Below are 18292 nucleotides of genomic sequence, written 5' to 3' on the forward strand. Positions count from 1 at the left end.
ACAAAGAACGCGATTCTTCATTGCTATGTTCAACGTTGAAATTACGTTTATTTTCTGGAACCAGGGTAACAGGAAAATTGTAAAATGATTGCAAGTCACAACGATATTTGGATTCCGTAAGGGGATAAGAAAAAACGTATTACGAAAAGATTGTTATCATAGAAAATGTTTAATTTAGGAGATAAACTTACACATTAATAATACCAAAGAAACAGAAAACTTATAACGTCTGAAATAGAGAACATTTTTATAACATTCATTACATTAAATAACAAATTATAAAAAAAATTAAGAGCTTCTGCACCTCGTTCTTTCGTGTCGGCTAAACGATGAAAAGATCTTCCGTTCTGATAATCGTTAAATCGTGTATTTTGGTTGACGCCTAAGCGATATGCAAAGAGACGCGTTTATCTTGAAGCGCAAAGGAAAAAAAGAGGAGAACGGGACATTGAAAGTTCTTCACTGTTCAGCCGAAACGATAGAAATTTACGATTCATTATACAAGTAAAAGTAATAAATATTTACATGTGACGCATTTATACAAAAAGTCAGTACTGTGGAAAAAAAGTTGGCATGATTGTCAAATCTTTGCAAGTTAATGCTTCTCTCTGAATCGACTGTGCGCACGATAAACTACGCACTGGCTGTAGAAAATAATAGCGTTATTATAAAACTTGTATGTCTACATATGTATATCAATTTAACACCACCTAAACAAGGAGCAAATACAATTTAAAGCACTTTTTAATTAATACTATCTGTTAAGTAACCGAGAAAATAAGTAAATGCTTAAATAGAATTCAGAATAGATTTTGCAATATAAATCCAATAGTATCGTATACTCGACAAAAAAATATGTACATAACGCAACTTCTCTTCGTGCGTCTAGTCGATCAACAGCGAGAAAGAGAGAAAGAGAGAAAGAGAGAGAGAGAAATATTTTGAATAATTTTTAAAAGCCAATTAAAACCAACTTTTTATACATTTTACATGTATACATACATTCAAATATATATATATATATATATATATACGTACATAGTTTTATATTCATGTATTCATATATGTATATGTATATATGTATATTTGGGCACGCGGATATTTGCACATATGCATACACGCGTGTAATATACGACACCTATGTACGTATAGTATGCATATCTTATATTCGTTCATTCATTCCTTTATTCTCTCATTCGCATATCTATCTATCTATCTATCTATCTATCTATCTATGTATCTATTTACCTATCTATCTATTTATTAGTTATCTATATAGACCTCAAATAAATAAACACAGAATGGAGGCTTTAAAAAATAAATTCTAATCCGTACCACTTGCGTATCGATTTGCAAACAATGATAAATAAAGCCATTTGTACAATAGCAGAAGATAAACTTTCTAAATCTTATAAAACTGACTTGTATCCGCGAGGAACCAAATTACTGATTTTATTTATTCTCTTCAAGCCTCTAGCGAGTCCTCATCGTTCTTTCTCTCTCTTTAATCGTTCAGGACGTTTTAACCGAGTTCAATTTTCTCATTGTTCCTCCGTTACTTTTTCTTTTACATGGCCTGCTAATAGAAAATAAAGCTTCATGCCATGTATTGGAAATATATATGTATGTATGTATGTATGTATGTATGTATGTTTATATACACATATCAGAAACGTTTAGTTATTCTGTGGCGGTCTCTGATAATCTCGTTCGTTTCGCTGCGCCATTTATTCACGTTTATCGTTTATGCATATGCATACATATGGTATGTACATGTGCACGGACCTACACGTCGCGTCGACGCGCGCGTTTCAGACATTACACACAAGGTGTAGTAAATAATTATCATGCTAGTAATTATAATAAATTTTCACACAACCGTTTCGTTCCTTAGAAATATTCACGACAATAAGCTTCGAGACGCGTGATCGCGGGTTATATTCGCCACGCGATTTCTCGAATATATCGTCGCATTTTCCTGGTTTCTTGCGTTTAATCCTGTTTACGTTTACTATTCTACCTTCTCTCGTTCATATAAAAATAACACGCAATGCCAAGCTATCCAACATTGCTTTGTACATTCGCCCGTGCTCCAATAAAAAGAAACCGAATCTAAAAAAAAAAACATTCAGTGCGAAACCATTGCGACTAATTCTGCCCCGGGGTACTGAAATCTATTGCTAAAACTTAAAACTACATCTAGATTGTTTCTCATCTTCGTCGACATCTGTCACTGTGATCGAAATATTTCACTCCTAATAAGAATTCGTTTTTTGATACACAGAGCAAGCACCTGTTCTCGTATTCTTGAAAATACGATTTACACGTATACATCGTCGTAGTACGTACTTACATCTACGTTCGTTCGTTCAATGCTGCTCTGAACGCAACGATATACTTTTAACAAGTATCGTGACAGAATTAACACTTTCTATTCATCTCTTCTTACGTTATCAAATAAACTACTTAAAAATACATGATTCTCGATTATCTAGGATTCTCTTTTACCTTCCAACTTAGGCAATAATTTACAAAAACATAAATAATTATTAATAAGTAAGAAGTGATTTTGTAGCAGTAGATGTAACAGTGAAAGGACTAACGACAGTTGTAGTATTTAGTTATAGTAGTACAAGTAAGAGCGACAACGATCAGGACAAGTTGTACTATAGCATTGAAATCAATACTAATTAATCTTGCAATTTTTCATTTTTTTACATTTTCCTTCTACTACAAGAGAAATATTAAACTCGTTTACCGTTACTTTCTTTCGGGACGATTCGTTAAATGCTTGATTTTTTCTTTTCTATAAAAAATCAACATTACATGCGCGTGCGCATTGACGAACAAATCTGGAAAATATTCCGAATTGAGAAAAAATCACTTTTCACGACCGTTTATTACACCCGCGAGAACATTCGTCATTTTGTTGTGTATTCGATTTTTTGCGCAATTTATATGCGTTTTCTTCGAAAGTACTAATATTTCTAAATTTCTTGATTTTCTACAATTGCACGATATTCTGAATAACTAATCTACTTCTCCCGATAGAGTATTTACAATTTATGATAAAATTAATTTTTGTTTTTTTTTTGTATTTTTTTTTGTGTTTTTTTGTTTGTTTTTTTGAACGTTGTTTCTTTATTATGAACGAACGAATAGGGAGGGCACCGTCGTCTCATGTAAATGTTCGTTCATAAAACACTAGATTAGTTTCTAATAATAGATGAACGAAAAGATGGCCATCATATGGTACGCGAATAGAAGTCATGGTTCGGTTTTAATTGCATTCGATCCATTACGAGCCTGTCGAAGCTAAAGATATATTACATCACTATCTCATAACGAATGCTTCTTTTTTAATAACGTTAATTTGCTAGACATATCAAATATCTCTTTTGAAATGCATTCTTGCAAATTTTGGGTAAATTATTACTCTTTGGACACTTTCACAGGGAAACAATTTCTCAAATCAATAGACGTTTACTTAAAACCATCCCGACAGTTCGTAAAGTAGATTTACGAAGCAGAACGAATTTTAATGTTTCCGCGTTATTCGCCGGGGCTTCTACCAACCGATACGTATCTCGAAAGTACTTGTATTCAACTACGCGAATCGATAACATCGATGAAAATACTACTCAATTTGTGCATTCTAAAAATGTATAAATTAGAAGATACAGAACTTATTGCTTCGTTTACAACGACACATTTTCACATCTAGAAGCATCTTTCTTAAAGATATATTTTAAATTTGATAAAAAGTTTAAATCAACGTTACTTCTACTGTTGCTACGAAACAGAAAATCATAGTAAGTTTGAATGTCTTGTGCTTTGTAACAAAACGCGTTGCTTACTCGAGAAATTGTTTAACAACTTCCTTCTATTCCTTCATAAACAGATCCCATTAAAAAAGCATAAGCCCTATGGGAAAGCAAACATCCGTACCTTTGCGCGAGGCGTGTTTACACGCGTGTTAACTGGTAAGAATTGCACTCTTTTCCAACTATTTGTCGTTTCTTTCATCCAACTTCCAACTTGGATTCAGAGTAACAAAAATCAATGTTGTCACTTCTTAAATGCAGTTTTCCATTAACCTTATACACCACTGTAAATACTACTTGTTGTCCACTTAATCTCTTCGCCATCGATATTGGTATCAGCTTTGACGCTCGTACTTTGAAACAACTTCTTACCCTGGCCTGTACGTATTTTAATTTAACAATAAAGTCACGTTTTTTCAATTTAGCAACAAACGTTTTTATTTTGAGACCTACTTGTTTCTTCTAGCTTATCATTTTTATTTATTTCACTTTGCTGTTCAACCTCCTCTTCGTCGTCCTCGTCTTCCTCATCTTCTTCTTCCTCCTCCTCCTCCTCCTCCTCCTCCTCCTCCTCCTCCTCCTCCTCCTCCTCCTCCTCCTCCTCCTCCTCCTCCTCCTCCTCCTCCTCCTCCTCCTCCTCCTCCTCTTCCTCCTCCTCCTCCTCCTCCTCCTCTTCCTCTTCTTCTTCCACCGCAGACGAAGAATCGCTGTCGCTCTCTGAACTTTCAGAATTTATTGAAAGGGAACATTGATCGTAATCCTCGGGATCTGAATATATTTCTGCACCAGGGAAAATATACTTTCCAGGTGTTAGTTGGTAGTACGAGTTTTCTGTTGGGAAATAATTGCAATTAAAAAACGATGAGAAGTAATTATACGTATAACAAGTATTGGGTACTTTTAACCCCAAAGAAAAATGATATATTTTTAAAGAAGAAGCATTAAAGAAATATTGTACTTACCTGGCAATCTCGTAGCAATGCTTTCTCGTACTTTAGTCTGCCAACAGTGTCTTTCTAGTCTCCCATTTTTTAATTCGTCTTTGTCGTTTTTCCCCTCTCGACTATCGACGCTGTTACAACTATCTCCTATTCCAGAATCCAACGCAGAATCGATAGACGCTTGCCTTGGTTTAAAATTAATTTTATCAATTCCAGTGGTGGCTACTGTTGTACGATCGTCGCTCATGTCGGACACTACCGTATTTTCCATACAACGATTCGATTTCAACGTAGAATCTAAAATCGTACTTTCCGAGGAAAATTCGATTATTCTTGGAAATACTTGACACTCCTCTAAATTATAAACTTTTCCATTGTTTTTTGAGGTAGATTCCACCGACACAACATGAATTTTGTAATCGGTCGAGCAATCGGAGGTCTCGGTTATCGAAGAGGATGAGTTAAAGTCTAATGTAGAACTGCTACCAAAGTTCATTCTTTTCGGACTGCTTTCAGCACTCGACTCGCCCAATCTTCTCTTCGGACTGTCTCCCAAGAGACTGAACCTCTCATCTGTATTATTAACATGATGATCGTTGCGGTAGGGTGAAATGCACACGTTTATACACTCAGCGCGTTGTTGGACACCACTACCGTTGTTAACCATAAGACTGTCTTGACTTTCAACAGAGCACGAGTCGTGTGGTTTGAAATCAGTTTCAACACTGTCTCGTGTTAACACGGTATTCGTTGTTGTGTCTTGACTTTGCTCCCAAGTATCATCCGACAAATAACGTATCGGTAGAAGTTGCGTTGCTTCTTTAAGAATCATGTCGTTCCAACATACTTCCTTATAGTTGTCCCCCATTCTGTAAATAATTAAATATAGAAATGTAACAATCCACGTAACATCTCATTCTTTCTGCTTTCCTGAATAGGACACGACAGTCTGATAGATATACATAGAGAGAATTGATTTAGGTATTTTTTACGGAATTAATTAAAAAAATAAGACAAGTAAATAAATAATAAAAAATAGGAGAACTTGTTACTTACAACTGACACAATTGATTTATAACAATGTCACCATCTCCCAACAGTTCAACGTCAAACTTTAGATGCGGTAACGATTCGCGATTAATTAGAATTTGTGGAACATGAGACGGAATAGAGGAAGGAATTAATGCTACCGGCCGGACTTTCAACGATGATCCGATCACGATTAAAAGGTCACAGTCATCTTTGTCTTTTGACATCGCATCGTGAAAAGCATCCGGAAGTCCTTCCCCAAAGAAAACGATATCTGGTTTCATTATGCCCTGCGTCACCAAATCTGTAAATTAGAAAAATTCCCCATGAAAACTTCTATTTAGCTACGTTTCGCCGTTGGCCGTAGCAGATTGCGCTTTCTGTTTTACTCGATCGCAAACACATCATGTTCTATTAATTTTGCAAATGTCTGAACGGCGAGTCGTAAACTATACCCCGCAAATCTGGCTAAACAGCACGCACGGGTAACATGATGCAACTTTTAAAAGTTTACCTTATATGCTTATAAACAAGCCAAGGTTTTACTCGTAGTTACGATTGATGTATCAACTTATGCGTAGATCAGAGTAAATGGCAACATCATTTAGCGAAGACGTATTCCGCAAAGAGTAGATAATGTTCTCACATGGCCACCGACTCGCGACGCGCTATAGGAAAGACTAATAGCAAAAACTATCACTAGGTAGCTAATGTTCCATAGCATAAAAAATTGACAAGATATTATTGAAAAAACTATAATAAAATGACCACAGCATGAGCAAACAGTACGCAAATATAATATTTATAATTACCTCTGTAACTTTCATTAGGATTAATCTCCGATATAGGTGGCAAAATGTTAACTCTGCATTTTGGACACAATGGTATCCTTTGAGCGAAAATGTCTTCCCTGATATCGTCGGCTTTCACTTGATATTTACACCTCGTGCACGATGCAGTGGCAAAGGAGCCTTCAACATAAAACAGATTTGTGTAACAGATACATAGAACGTCTGTAGTTTGAATACGGTTCCAAATTAAAAAAACAAAGAACCTTATTCAGAATCGATGAACCTTCACCCTCATAAATTTACTTCAAAATTTGCATATCGATGAAATTATTATCAATTCCCGTTGTAAAGTTTCCTCTAAATCTATAAGTAGTAAGAGCAACGAAAGGGGAAGAGGCGTGTGCGTGTGTGTGCGTGCGTGCGTGTGGTCGCGTGTGCGCGAACATTTCCGGAACAATTCAAGATATTTTAATGATACTTGCACGAAAAAAATCACTACCGTCGAATAATATAAAATATGATCAAGTATTTTAAACAGGTCATCTGGGTAATATCTCTCATGAAATTAAAACTTTTGCCTTAAACATTCTTTTTTATTTACTAATTATACAAGTGATCTTTTTCTAATGTACTACCCTATTTAATTTATACAAATTACCATTACTTTACATTACTTATATTAGTTTTTTTTTTATTCATCCAACCAGAAGAAATTTATATTAATTTTTATAGCAAATATATTCCATTTTTATGAAAATTTATTTCAATTATACCATGTTCAATACTGTTTTGGACGACACAAGTCAGACAATGATGAAATATTTTATTTACGAGTTATAGAGTTTAATTCACACTGTATTTTACGCTCGCGATAATAAAGTTGACTCGGAATAAGAATAATATTACAACCAGTCTTAATTAGTTTATTTTATACGATGGGTTAAACAGATTCTTGCCATATTTAGAAGAAAGTCACCAACTCTAACAGCGATCAAGACCCTTTATTTTTCGGAAGACGTCTTGATTTATGACACAGTTGGCGACTTTGTTTCACCCACTGTACTACAGTACCTATGAGATTTATAAATCATGCATTTAATAGTTCTGAAACCATAAATATCTTCAGGTTATCGCTTTATGGGATAATAGTACTTACATGCATTTCTACTAGACATCTTCTTCGTCTGAAATTTTCTGCAATGGATTTTGTGTAAGAAAACAGGTAATTAAAAATTTTTCCAGATGTACAGTTATCCAAAATACCCACAAAAGAGCTAGTAAGTACACGAGCACAGTTTTCACACCATTACGGCAACATGATTTAATACATTCGTCAGCATTTGCTGTAATGTCTATTGCAATCTTTCTCATGATAGATTGCGTGACCTGCAGACTTTGTAAATTTAAAGTTACAATTCCGGCAGAAAGTAATTTTTTTTTTTTTGTAACGATCGATATGAATTTTTCTTTTGTTTTGTTACGAGTCGTGTATAATAACGAACGACGGCCTATAGAAACCAAGTATTATCTAGAAAGCAGTGATTTTTTTAATATCCCTAACGAAAATCTCATTAAAATATCTTTAACCGTTAAAACGACATGTGTATTTTTAGTTTCGTCGGGTAGTACTTTCACCACTCTTGCCCCGCCATCTATGGACTTGGAGAAAAATCATCGATAATAAAAATTGGCAATGATCGTATAAATTTACGAATATGCAGAATTAGAAGCTATGGGGGGAAGATTTCATAAATTTTGAATAAGATCCGTTTTATACGCGTATACTCACCATGACATTCGATCACATTTTCAATGCCCGCTACTTGTTCAAGCGTATCGATGTTTTGCGAATAATTTCTTAGAAGCTTCTTCTGTTTATCGAGCATTTTAATAAACCTGTGGCAAGGACTGGGTTTGAACTGTCCAGGATAAATTTCTCGCGCGAATTTATAAAACGGTCTTGGATCTTGACCAAAGTAATTAATATCGAACATAGCCTGAAAGAAGGAAGACGAGAATCAAAATTATTTCCAACAATCTAAAAAGAGATTTGGAAATAAATGATAATTTAAACATTAAACTGAAACGTTTTACTCGCTGTACCTGTGGATCGGGTAAATCTGGAAAATCCTGAGCCAGTCTGGAGTAGATACCGTCTCTACTTCTGAAGTCTGGTATGCCACAACTGACACTTACACCCGCTCCGGTTAAGACTATAATTCTTTTACTATTACGTATTAATCTGACTACATCCGACAAAGTATTTATATGCCTCAACTTCTGACGACGCGGTGGTTCAGACATCACATTTACTATAATCTGAAATATGTATATACAAAACGCTTGATAAGTATTCAAAGAAACAAAAAATATATTACGGTATAAAATGAATACAGTTTGTTCGCTCGCACCTTCCAAAGAGTCAAGTCGTCGACCTGCTCTGGAATCTGAGTAGAATCCATAAGGAGATGATGCAGGAGATCTCGAGGATCAGCACCTATCAACATTTGCTTTTGAACCCATGAAGATGCATTTCTCCATTGATGATTGACCTCTCCTTCGCCAGAAAAGTCAGATAGTCCAGATAAATCGGATAAATTTGAAACTGTTGACGACACTTCGTCTTTTTCATCTGCAATATCGATTCTGAAACAGTATGTGTCGATGATGTTGTTTGACTCTGCCAAAACTTATAATGTCAAGATATAGCCTGCTTCCAATTACTGTGTACACTTTAGTCGTACATATTTATGACTTGGTACCAGCACAAATGATTGAAATAGATTAAAAAAGATAAGAAAAACTTACGGACAACCAGTGTCATCGCCGGTGGAATCAATTCTAGATGGAGTTGTTGTCAAGTTTGTAGCATCTGGAGAAACTGAAGTCGATTTGGATTCGTCGCTCAATTCATTGAATCCGCTATCTCCTCCATATGTTTCTGCAATACCATTCGATATTCATTTAAATTTCTCGTTCGGCAAATAACAATAGGCCGAACGGCTATTTATTATTATAAAAAGAAAAATAAAAAACAACGCTTATATATTAATTTCGTTTCGTCCAAATAATCTGTAGCATTTTTTTAGTTTTGTTAAATGAAAAAGTAATCCGGATAACTATATTTGTCTTGTAAATATTGCATACTAAAATAATCTCATTGCGTGACATCGATTTTCAAATTTTCAAAAGTGGCGGGACGACATTAATCGTGTCAAAACACCTACTCTCTTAACGCAGTGAAAATCGTGCCATCTGTGAGCGTCCATTGAACGTAGCGCACAACTTCATATTGCGCTGTCAATAGTTTTTCTATTTTCATTATACCAGTTTTCAATTAGACAATTCTTTTTGAATAAGAATAAATCGGTAGAACATTTCAATAGTAATCAATTAACGAATAATTTTATTACGTGTCACGAATCAAATTTCAATAACGTCGCAACCATAAACTTGATCGAAATAAAAATGAATCGCGCGAAACGAAATTTACGACGTACTTACATAGAAACTGTCATGGCGGCTCTAGTTCCGCGTCGACTACGAACAAATGATACGATCACGGAAGGCGAGTGGACGCCTTCTTAACCGCCATCTTGCAATCTTGCAAATTTCATTCATGAATTGACCATATTTTTGTTAAAATACCTTCGAGATCTTCGTTCCGAGTATCATGCGACGTCTCACAATCTTGGAAATCAGGTTTCGTGGTGCTGGTACCGATGTAACCGTTGCCGTCGACTTTTCGTCGTTTTGCTGGGGACGAATATTCTGGCAGCTCCGAGCCCGACGCCATTTTCGACAGCAATGCAACGCATAGTTTGATGCACGGCCGTTGCAACAACAGAGGTCGCTTTTGTCTTTAAAGCTCTTTTCCCCTCCACTTTTTGAGTTAGTAGATGACATCGATACGATATGAAAGTTTCAAGAACAGGAAAGGAGATCGATATTCGCTTCGCGTATTCGCTCAACTTGTATTGCTGTTGTTATTCTGTTATTTCGAAAAAATTTCCATGTGCACATACAGTACGAAAATAATATATGTATACTGGAACAGAAAAATGAATTTTTGTTTCGCGCCGCGAACGTAAATCTCAACATGTTCATCACAAATGCATGTGCTTTCATGTAAGTACTGAACATTTATGCCGTCTTATGCAGTAAATATTACTAATTCTTACTTTATTACGTATTTTACTTACATACAACGCGACTTCCCGCAACACGTTAAAACATATCTTTCCAGTCGGCAGAAATAAAACTGAAAACAAGATGTATTGTATATGTATTTTGAAAAATTATTTCAAATTTTTGTCTAACGCAAATACTTGACAAAATAATCAGTTTCTATAAGGAGATTTGTTATTTATTCGGTAACTGTTGTTCTAAAAAGAAACTGCAGATAATATTAAATTTGCAGCATTACACCCAAACATGTTTCCTATGCGTTATTGCACCATAAATAGATTTGCAAAATTTTTTCTTGACTTTTCTTACGTTGGAATCGTACACACGGAATAGTGGAATTGCATTCGGAAAAATAATAGGTACTTTTACTATAAACTCACCTATTACTAGTAAAAATTGCATTTTTTTCATTTTATTTACTTTATGCACTTTTAATTCTACGTAACAGTAACATAGAGTAACGCGATTTCATATTATGAGCCAAGTTTGTCGAGTCGCTGTATTTTTGGTTACAGTTACCGATGCTAAAGTGGCGGCGATGTAAACTAAAACGTGCTAAAGTAAATTCGTATCCTCAACATGTTCAGGGTGCTTGATCTTAATCAATTTTTGGAAATAAGCGTATGAATGAGCGTGTCCGTTGCAAGTATTTATTATAAAAGTAATCAAGGAAGATAAAATTTGACCGAGTGGACGTCGAAAATGATAGATTTACGCGATGAGGGTGCAAACAATGCGTCAAATAATAAAAAATACGGTAATTTAAATATACCAGGTAAGTTAAAATTTATTGATACATTTGGTATTGTAAGACCACGTTATTTTTGACTGTCGGTTCTCGATATATGTTCATTAATAATTTAAGTATTATTATTATATAATGTCTGTGTTCCATTGGGTAGTCTTTTATAGAAAATTTATATCATTCAACATGCCACTAATGAAATATGATTAAATCGACATGAAAATATAACCTAAATTCGTATTGTAACATAACTGCTGTCGTCCACTATATATCTATTAGCATATTTTTAATATTGCAGAAAATTGAATATTTCACTGTTACTACCATCAGTGCATCTGTAAAATCGTATAATAAATCATACAGATAAAAGTATTATTTCACGAAACAGTTTTTAATCAATAATAAACAATTGAAAATTGTCAACAGGACAGAAAACTTTTATATGAATTTATCGTGCATATAAAAAATGACATATGATTAAACAATTATTTGGTATTATTTATGATAATTTAGCATGTTTTTGATTTAGAAAATGGTACAAATGTAATAGTTTTGTTAAATATTTTACACAATGAATTATGTCCTCGAACAGCAATGATGTAAACACAGAAATTTTTGGCAGTTTCTCATCTATTTTGAAACAATCTAATTCCGATGACATATTGTACGGGAATGGTAACATACATATTAATAATAGCAAAACTTTCTTATAATATTGGATTTTCTAAGGATAGAATATCCAATAATCCATACTATATATATATAAGAATTTTGTGGGACCTATAATAACACAGTTATTATATAAAATAATATTATAATTAAATTTTCTTAGAATATTATTTGAAACAATTCTGTAGTAATTATTATCAGACTTTATGGCATTATGTAATAGTTTATGTTATGGTGTTTATCAGTTACATCTCAGCAAGGATTAGCACCGCTTAGTCCTTATTTGAACTTTGACCCCGCGTATCTTCCTCCGAGTCAACCTGAATATATATTTCCGGAGGGTGCTTCAAAACAAAGAGGTCGGTTCGAATTAGCTTTCAGTCAGATTGGCGCAGCGTGTATAACAGGAGCTGGAATTGGTGGTGCAGAAGGCTTATATAGAGGTATTAAAGCAACATCGTTAGCTGGTCAAACTGGCAAGCTTAGGAGAACTCAGTATGTAATTTAAATTATATTTATTGTTTGTAGATCGAAAGATACTACGAGCTGCAGCAATATATAGTAAATTACCACAAAAGTATGTAATTTCCTCTTTACAGATTAATCAATCATGTGATGAAACGTGGTTCCTCGTTGGCAAACACATTTGGAATAGTATCTGTGATGTATAGTGGTTTCGGTGTAATTCTGTCTTGGGCAAGAGGAACAGATGATTCGTTAAATACTCTAGCAGCAGCAACAGCAACAGGCATGCTGTTTAAATCCACAAGTATGTATCGTTTAAACATATATATATATATAGATATCCGAACAGTGCTAGTAATAATTTGATTCTTTCAGCTGGTCTAAGGAAGTGTGCATTAGGCGGTTGCATCGGACTAGGACTAGCATCGATATATATTTTATGGAGTAATCAAGAAACCCTATCGGAATTAAGGCATCGCGGCATTAATCCAGCATAAGACAGTGTGTATACCAGCAAAAACTCTAACCATGTTGTACATTTTCAGAGTGTTCCTACTAAAGCCGTTTTTGTTTAAACGATCTATTTAGGGTGTTGACGCTATACTAGTCGTTTTTTTCATAAGTAGTAAACACTAGAAAAAAAATGAAAGAGGATAAAGCTTAGCAGTCTTTTAATACCAACGTTATAGTGTGAACACCTTGTATATAAATTTTTATCGCTATCAAAGATCATCAAAGTATGACAGAATTAATGGATATCGATAGTCTTAAAACGATACTCTTATTAATATATACATTCTGCGGTCGATACAAAAAGAAATAGAGGCAATTACTTTTACAGAGATAAAGCTTGCTATAAAGTATAAATCATTTTGTTTTATCAATTAAATAGTTACCATGTGACAAGTAGTGCTTGTGATAAGTAGTGACGTTTTTTTACATAACAGTATCCTATTAATTTCATAATTTTTAACAGTAGGATAAGTTATAGTTAAAAAATTCGTTGTTGTTTGATCGTTTCATTGAAATAAAACGGTCGAATTTGAAAGAGTAATATCTTCTTTTCGAGCATAGGGTACAATTCTATGTTTACATAATCAGAGGGTAACGTTAAACCTGCTCTGGCATTTTCTTAGTGAACCGTATTCGGTAAAATTGCATTCGGGTAAAAGTTTTACCAAAAACGTACGCATTTCAAAATAGAAGAAATAAAACAAGTTATTTTTATTTTGCCCTTGTATAAAAATTGTTTTGCGAAACAAATATCTCCTTAACTTTAGTATAATATTTACTTGATAAAAACTTGGTCTTTTGGTAAATTTGCTTTTATTATGCATTTTAGGAGAGTATAATCTTTCCTTCGATCGATTTGGGTGATGAATTGGAGAAAATAAGAGCAGTTTGAAACACGTTCTCTCGTATTCTTACATACTTTGTTGCATTTTGTTATTTGTTCAGATTAAAGTGAGATCTAAGCGGGATTCCAAATTACTAGAAATTTACAACAAATTCGACTTGTTTTGTACATAGAAAATCTCCTTGGACGATACTATAGAATAAACAATTTATCGAAATACGCATAGCCAGTCTGTAATATAAATAAAGAAAATTGTGCGCAGCAGTATCTATATGTGTTTTTACATGGATTAAGTTTACTATTACTTCATATTCATTTCTAGTTTTAGATTTATACGTGAGTATCTCTAACACAAACAGAATTCACAGTTTACAGCACCTGGATTACCATTGTGTCAGTAACGCACGATAATCTTATCAAAGTTTATCTCCCTACTGCTAAGTATTCTCACGTTTCACATCGGTCGTGCAGGTTTTGATCTGATACATATCAACGAAAAACTAGAAAAGGTAACGCTCGATTGATTATTCAAATTTGTTGTATTGTTCAAAGTTTTGGATTTCGTCGCACTGTAGGTACAAAGTATATTTTTTCTTTGTATCATTGAATGTGTCATACTATTTGTATGTGCGTACACGTATATGTATATGCATACAACAAGTAAAAAATGACACTTTCGATTCGTCAATTGTGTATATGTATGTAAAGGGGAATTAGCAAAACGAAAATAATCTGTTCATTTTCCGGTTTGTCACGTTCGAACGAATATCATTTGACGCTTGTTAGAACTGTATTGTGAAACGTGAATATTTATTGAAAAAATATGAGGCAAGCCATTCCTACTGTGTAAATATTTAATCTCTACGATCCTTGGCGTTCGTAGATATTGCATCGATGAGTATTAACGAAAATCCGCGGCTTATTTGAGCAAGAAGAACACGCAAGCAGTATTGACGGATGCACAGACGAGACCCTGTGTGCCAAGGTTTCTCTAGAATTAACGGGAAAATAATACTTTAGGAAAAAAAGTATACACTTGAGACATGTCTGAAAATCGTTTGAAAAACGTTAGCGATTAGGAAGAGGTACTTTCTCTTCGAGATACGATTTATTATAACGGTAAGCAATTATATTATTAGATCATTTTCTTCGTTATGAGGCGCATAGTTCCATCATACATTGATGGAATAAATTGATAGAGATGGATGTGCCAATGTATAATTATATTTAATTCTTGATTGTTATTGTACGATTGTTTTCATACGATCCTTACTCAAAAGGCACGCGCACTGGAAATATTTAAAGCTGGCTGATCGTTCATTTTAACCCGGTCTGGTTTAGTTTACGTGGTACGTAGAGATACCTGTTTCTTGTTAAACTAACATTAACGCGATTCGTAATTGAACGGTTTGCTGTTGTGGAAAAGAATCGATTACCGTCGAACATATTCTCGGCTCATCTAGCAATTCGATTTCCATACTCTATACGTATATCGAAAAATGTTGATATACACGGTCGGTGAATCGTTATCACAAAAATAGTATCTCGTGAGAACAGTAGCTATTGAAAATATTTATCTGATCGAAACTGACCATTTGTTACAACACGGTGTGTAACGAGGCTGTGGAGCATTTTTCACGGTACGTGTTCCTTCATACAGGGTGTTTTGAAAAAACGGTTCTGGATCTGCAAACCAAAAATAATAAATTAATAAAAATTTAATTGAATGATATTCGCCAAACGAAGGAATAAAGTTCTGCTAAACATGCAAAACATCCAAATTAATATTTCCCGAATTATGAACAATTTTCCGTTTATAACGAAAAATTCACACTATTGTGCGAAGGAAAAAACGATGACACTTAAAAGGGCAAGCTCTTTTTCAATTCGTGTTTAGATTTAAATCGGCAATGAGACATCGAAGGGACTGTGAGATATAAAATGATTTAGAATTTGATCGTTTCGAATTTCGTATTCGTTCTCAGGTGGAATTTTCTTCTCGTAAAAGGGAACGAAAGCGATGAAAGAGTGGCGAGCAGAGTTTATACTCTGTCTGCTCTACGTTTCATCCGCGATCTTCTCCGTGACATCGTTAATTAGCCTGGTAACCGTTTGGCAATATTGGGCATGGACACTGGACGTTTGCATCAGCATCGACTGCGATTGTATACTATACGGCATTAACACCTTTAGCACTTTTATGGGAGGAGATGCGAAACTCTGCCACTTTGGTGTTTACGGCTTGGTTCCTATAATTTTGATCGGTTTATGTCTCGGTGGATATCATGGATATAGATGCTGTATTAATAGAAATTTGGACGAGCCTGTACGAATCTACGATGACACCAGGAGGTAAGCATATCATAGGAATGTTAGTGCATTGCCTCTCAGGAATCTGTAGATACCAGATTGTACTTGGCCAGGAGAGCGCGCACCGAGTGGCCGTGGAAATCGCTTCACGATTCTCTTTTCCGCAGAAGCTTGAACAATGTTCAAACAACAGTGGTCGTCAGGCCTAAAAGAAGAACTCCGTATAAACAATGGATACCCGCTGTATTTCTCGCAATTTTATTGTGTTGCTTGTCATTAGCGCACGCAGTTGTAATGACGGACGGTTACTATAAAACCTGCGACCAGTATAGAAGAAGACTTATACAACTCCTGAGCTCCACGGGTCGCGAGGCTGAGGTCGGCTATTCTGAAAAACTCTCCTCGTCAGATATACATACATATACCAATTATGTATGTACCGTGCATTGCTAACAAGTTGCCAACTTGTTAGCAACGCACAATACTTGCGTGTCATTCGTGCTAAATATCGTCCTCTTTCACAGGTGATACATCACAGACTTTCGTGCGGGGCGATCTTGGACTTTATGGATTATTTACAACCAGATACAACCGATTGGCAACGCGACAGACAAATTGATACCGGTTTCGCTCTACGATTGGCAATAATATCCACGTGGTTAAATGTCTGTACTTGGGTATTCGCGTTTCTTTTAAATGGTACTATGGCGCGTAAGAGACTCTGTTGTCGTAAATGAAACGCGACACAGTCCCTTTTATAAGTTGATCGAAATTAGGATTGGATTCGTTCGAATAATGTTTGCCGAATACCTGAATTATCGAGTTGTTCGATTATTTGAATACACAAAAGTTTCATAAATATTACAACGATAAAGAAAGCTCTCGACCCTGTAAGGAATTATGACTCGTATTTGGTCAGAAAACGTGTTAGCCAATAAAACCATTGGTAGTTGCTTCGAATAACGAACAACATACAGTTACACACGAGCGCGCGTACGCGCATATATTTTTCTTATTTACTTAAACTAAATGCGTAATGGTCATACAATTATCGTATATAGATACAATTTTAGTTTTAGTGCTCTACACACTTTATACACAGATAAGATCACTCGTCCCTATATCTCTTCTTTTTGTACACTAGCGTAGTTGTCTTATTTTCTCACAATCGATAATACCAGTAACGCAGCTTTATTATACGTATACATATGTATGTGTACTGCGCGTACATAATGTTTTACTAGAATATCATCACAAAGCATCACATTTTTACAACTTTTTATCCGTCTCTTGTTTTTCTCTTACCAACTCGTGTGAAATGACAAGGAAAAAGAAAGAAATGCGACGAATGCCATCTCACAATTTATCACGTACGCACACACAGCACAGATATGCAATCATTGCAAATGTTGAAACAGCCAAGGCAGAGAAATTCGACACGTAGCAAGTCTTTCGAAATGCCTTTAATGAGAATTGTTTGGCAACAATTTTCTTTCTCTGCGTCAACTTTTGTAGAGGGTAAGAATTCTCTCTACGAGTTTTAGCACAAGATAGTGCCGCTTCACCGAACACCATCAAATAAATACTGTAACTGGTCTGGTGTCAAGGGCAGTGGACAAAAATTTAAGTAAAACTCAAAATGCGTTTTTCTTTACATTTCCCTGTACCAAGGTTAACACATAATAATATATACATAAACATAATAACGAGCAAGCAATGCGGAATGTGTAATGTTATTATACTATCGGCAATACGTGTATCACTGAACATTGTCGAAGAGAATGCCCTGGATGGAATTCAGATTCATCGATTGGAATTGTTTAAAAAAATTATTTCGCTATCGACTGGATTTCGAATCGTGTAAACTAACGACTAAAAAGATGGATTTCTCTCGCATCGTGAACATCATTCACGGGCATTCTTTATAGCTGCTTGCAGTATGTACCTTTTTTACGACGTATAAATAAACCCTC

The 18292-nt window shown here is 34.9% G+C and overlaps 3 protein-coding genes across 4 annotated transcripts; 2 read left to right on the forward strand and 1 right to left on the reverse strand.

The window, feature by feature from the left end:
* Positions 1 to 154: 154 nt before the first annotated feature.
* Positions 155 to 10404, reverse strand: LOC122404730 (NAD-dependent protein deacetylase sirtuin-1-like). Its single transcript, XM_043408956.1, has 10 exons — positions 10234 to 10404; positions 9394 to 9526; positions 8997 to 9231; positions 8689 to 8904; positions 8375 to 8582; positions 6607 to 6765; positions 5822 to 6098; positions 4787 to 5634; positions 4278 to 4655; positions 155 to 4202 (listed from the first exon to the last, which is right to left on the reverse strand). The coding sequence occupies exons 1-10, from the start codon at positions 10379 to 10381 to the stop codon at positions 4099 to 4101; spliced, it is 2706 nt and encodes a 901-aa protein (XP_043264891.1). The 5' UTR covers positions 10382 to 10404; the 3' UTR covers positions 155 to 4098.
* A 136-nt stretch (positions 10405 to 10540) lies between these two features.
* Positions 10541 to 15332, forward strand: LOC122404759 (mitochondrial import inner membrane translocase subunit Tim23-like). The gene is made up of 6 exons (XM_043408985.1): positions 10541 to 10713; positions 11289 to 11548; positions 12433 to 12682; positions 12787 to 12956; positions 13028 to 13153; positions 14111 to 15332. Exons 2-5 carry the CDS (start codon positions 11476 to 11478, stop codon positions 13147 to 13149), a joined length of 615 nt encoding a protein of 204 aa, XP_043264920.1. The 5' UTR covers positions 10541 to 10713; positions 11289 to 11475; the 3' UTR covers positions 13150 to 13153; positions 14111 to 15332.
* Positions 14503 to 17228, forward strand: LOC122404741. 2 transcript variants are annotated; one of them, XM_043408966.1, is made up of 4 exons: positions 14503 to 14518; positions 15995 to 16361; positions 16487 to 16697; positions 16844 to 17228. In XM_043408966.1, the coding sequence occupies exons 2-4, from the start codon at positions 16030 to 16032 to the stop codon at positions 17054 to 17056; spliced, it is 756 nt and encodes a 251-aa protein (XP_043264901.1). In that variant the 5' UTR covers positions 14503 to 14518; positions 15995 to 16029; the 3' UTR covers positions 17057 to 17228. The 2 variants fall into 2 exon arrangements, with proteins under 2 accessions (XP_043264901.1, XP_043264909.1); XM_043408974.1 differs by lacking the exon at positions 14503 to 14518 and having other exon boundaries at positions 15913 to 16361.
* The last annotated feature ends 1064 nt before the right edge of the window (positions 17229 to 18292 follow it).

Source organism: Colletes gigas, unplaced genomic scaffold, assembly GCF_013123115.1.
Source record: "Colletes gigas isolate AHSC1104 unplaced genomic scaffold, ASM1312311v1 Colletes_gigas_Sc00001, whole genome shotgun sequence".
In the NCBI taxonomy this organism is placed as follows: domain Eukaryota; kingdom Metazoa; phylum Arthropoda; class Insecta; order Hymenoptera; family Colletidae; genus Colletes; species Colletes gigas.

Excerpts from the sequence above, each read along its gene's own strand:
- LOC122404730 (XM_043408956.1), bottom strand. The coding sequence starts at position 10,381 with ATGGCGTCGGGCTCGGAGCTGCCAGAATATTCGTCCCCAGCAAAACGA. Across the intron at positions 9,527-10,233 it reads TCGGAACGAAGATCTCGAAG|AAACATATGGAGGAGATAGC; the intron begins GTATTTTAACAA and ends ATGGTATTGCAG. Across the intron at positions 4,203-4,277 it reads TGATAAGCTAGAAGAAACAA|GCCAGGGTAAGAAGTTGTTT; the intron begins GTAGGTCTCAAA and ends AAATACGTACAG.
- LOC122404759 (XM_043408985.1), top strand. The coding sequence starts at position 11,476 with ATGATAGATTTACGCGATGAGGGTGCAAACAATGCGTCAAATAATAAA. Across the intron at positions 11,549-12,432 it reads CGGTAATTTAAATATACCAG|TTACATCTCAGCAAGGATTA; the intron begins GTAAGTTAAAAT and ends GGTGTTTATCAG. Across the intron at positions 12,683-12,786 it reads GGCAAGCTTAGGAGAACTCA|ATTAATCAATCATGTGATGA; the intron begins GTATGTAATTTA and ends TCCTCTTTACAG.
- LOC122404741 (XM_043408966.1), top strand. The coding sequence starts at position 16,030 with ATGAAAGAGTGGCGAGCAGAGTTTATACTCTGTCTGCTCTACGTTTCA. Across the intron at positions 16,362-16,486 it reads ATCTACGATGACACCAGGAG|AAGCTTGAACAATGTTCAAA; the intron begins GTAAGCATATCA and ends TCTTTTCCGCAG. Across the intron at positions 16,698-16,843 it reads CCACGGGTCGCGAGGCTGAG|GTGATACATCACAGACTTTC; the intron begins GTCGGCTATTCT and ends CCTCTTTCACAG.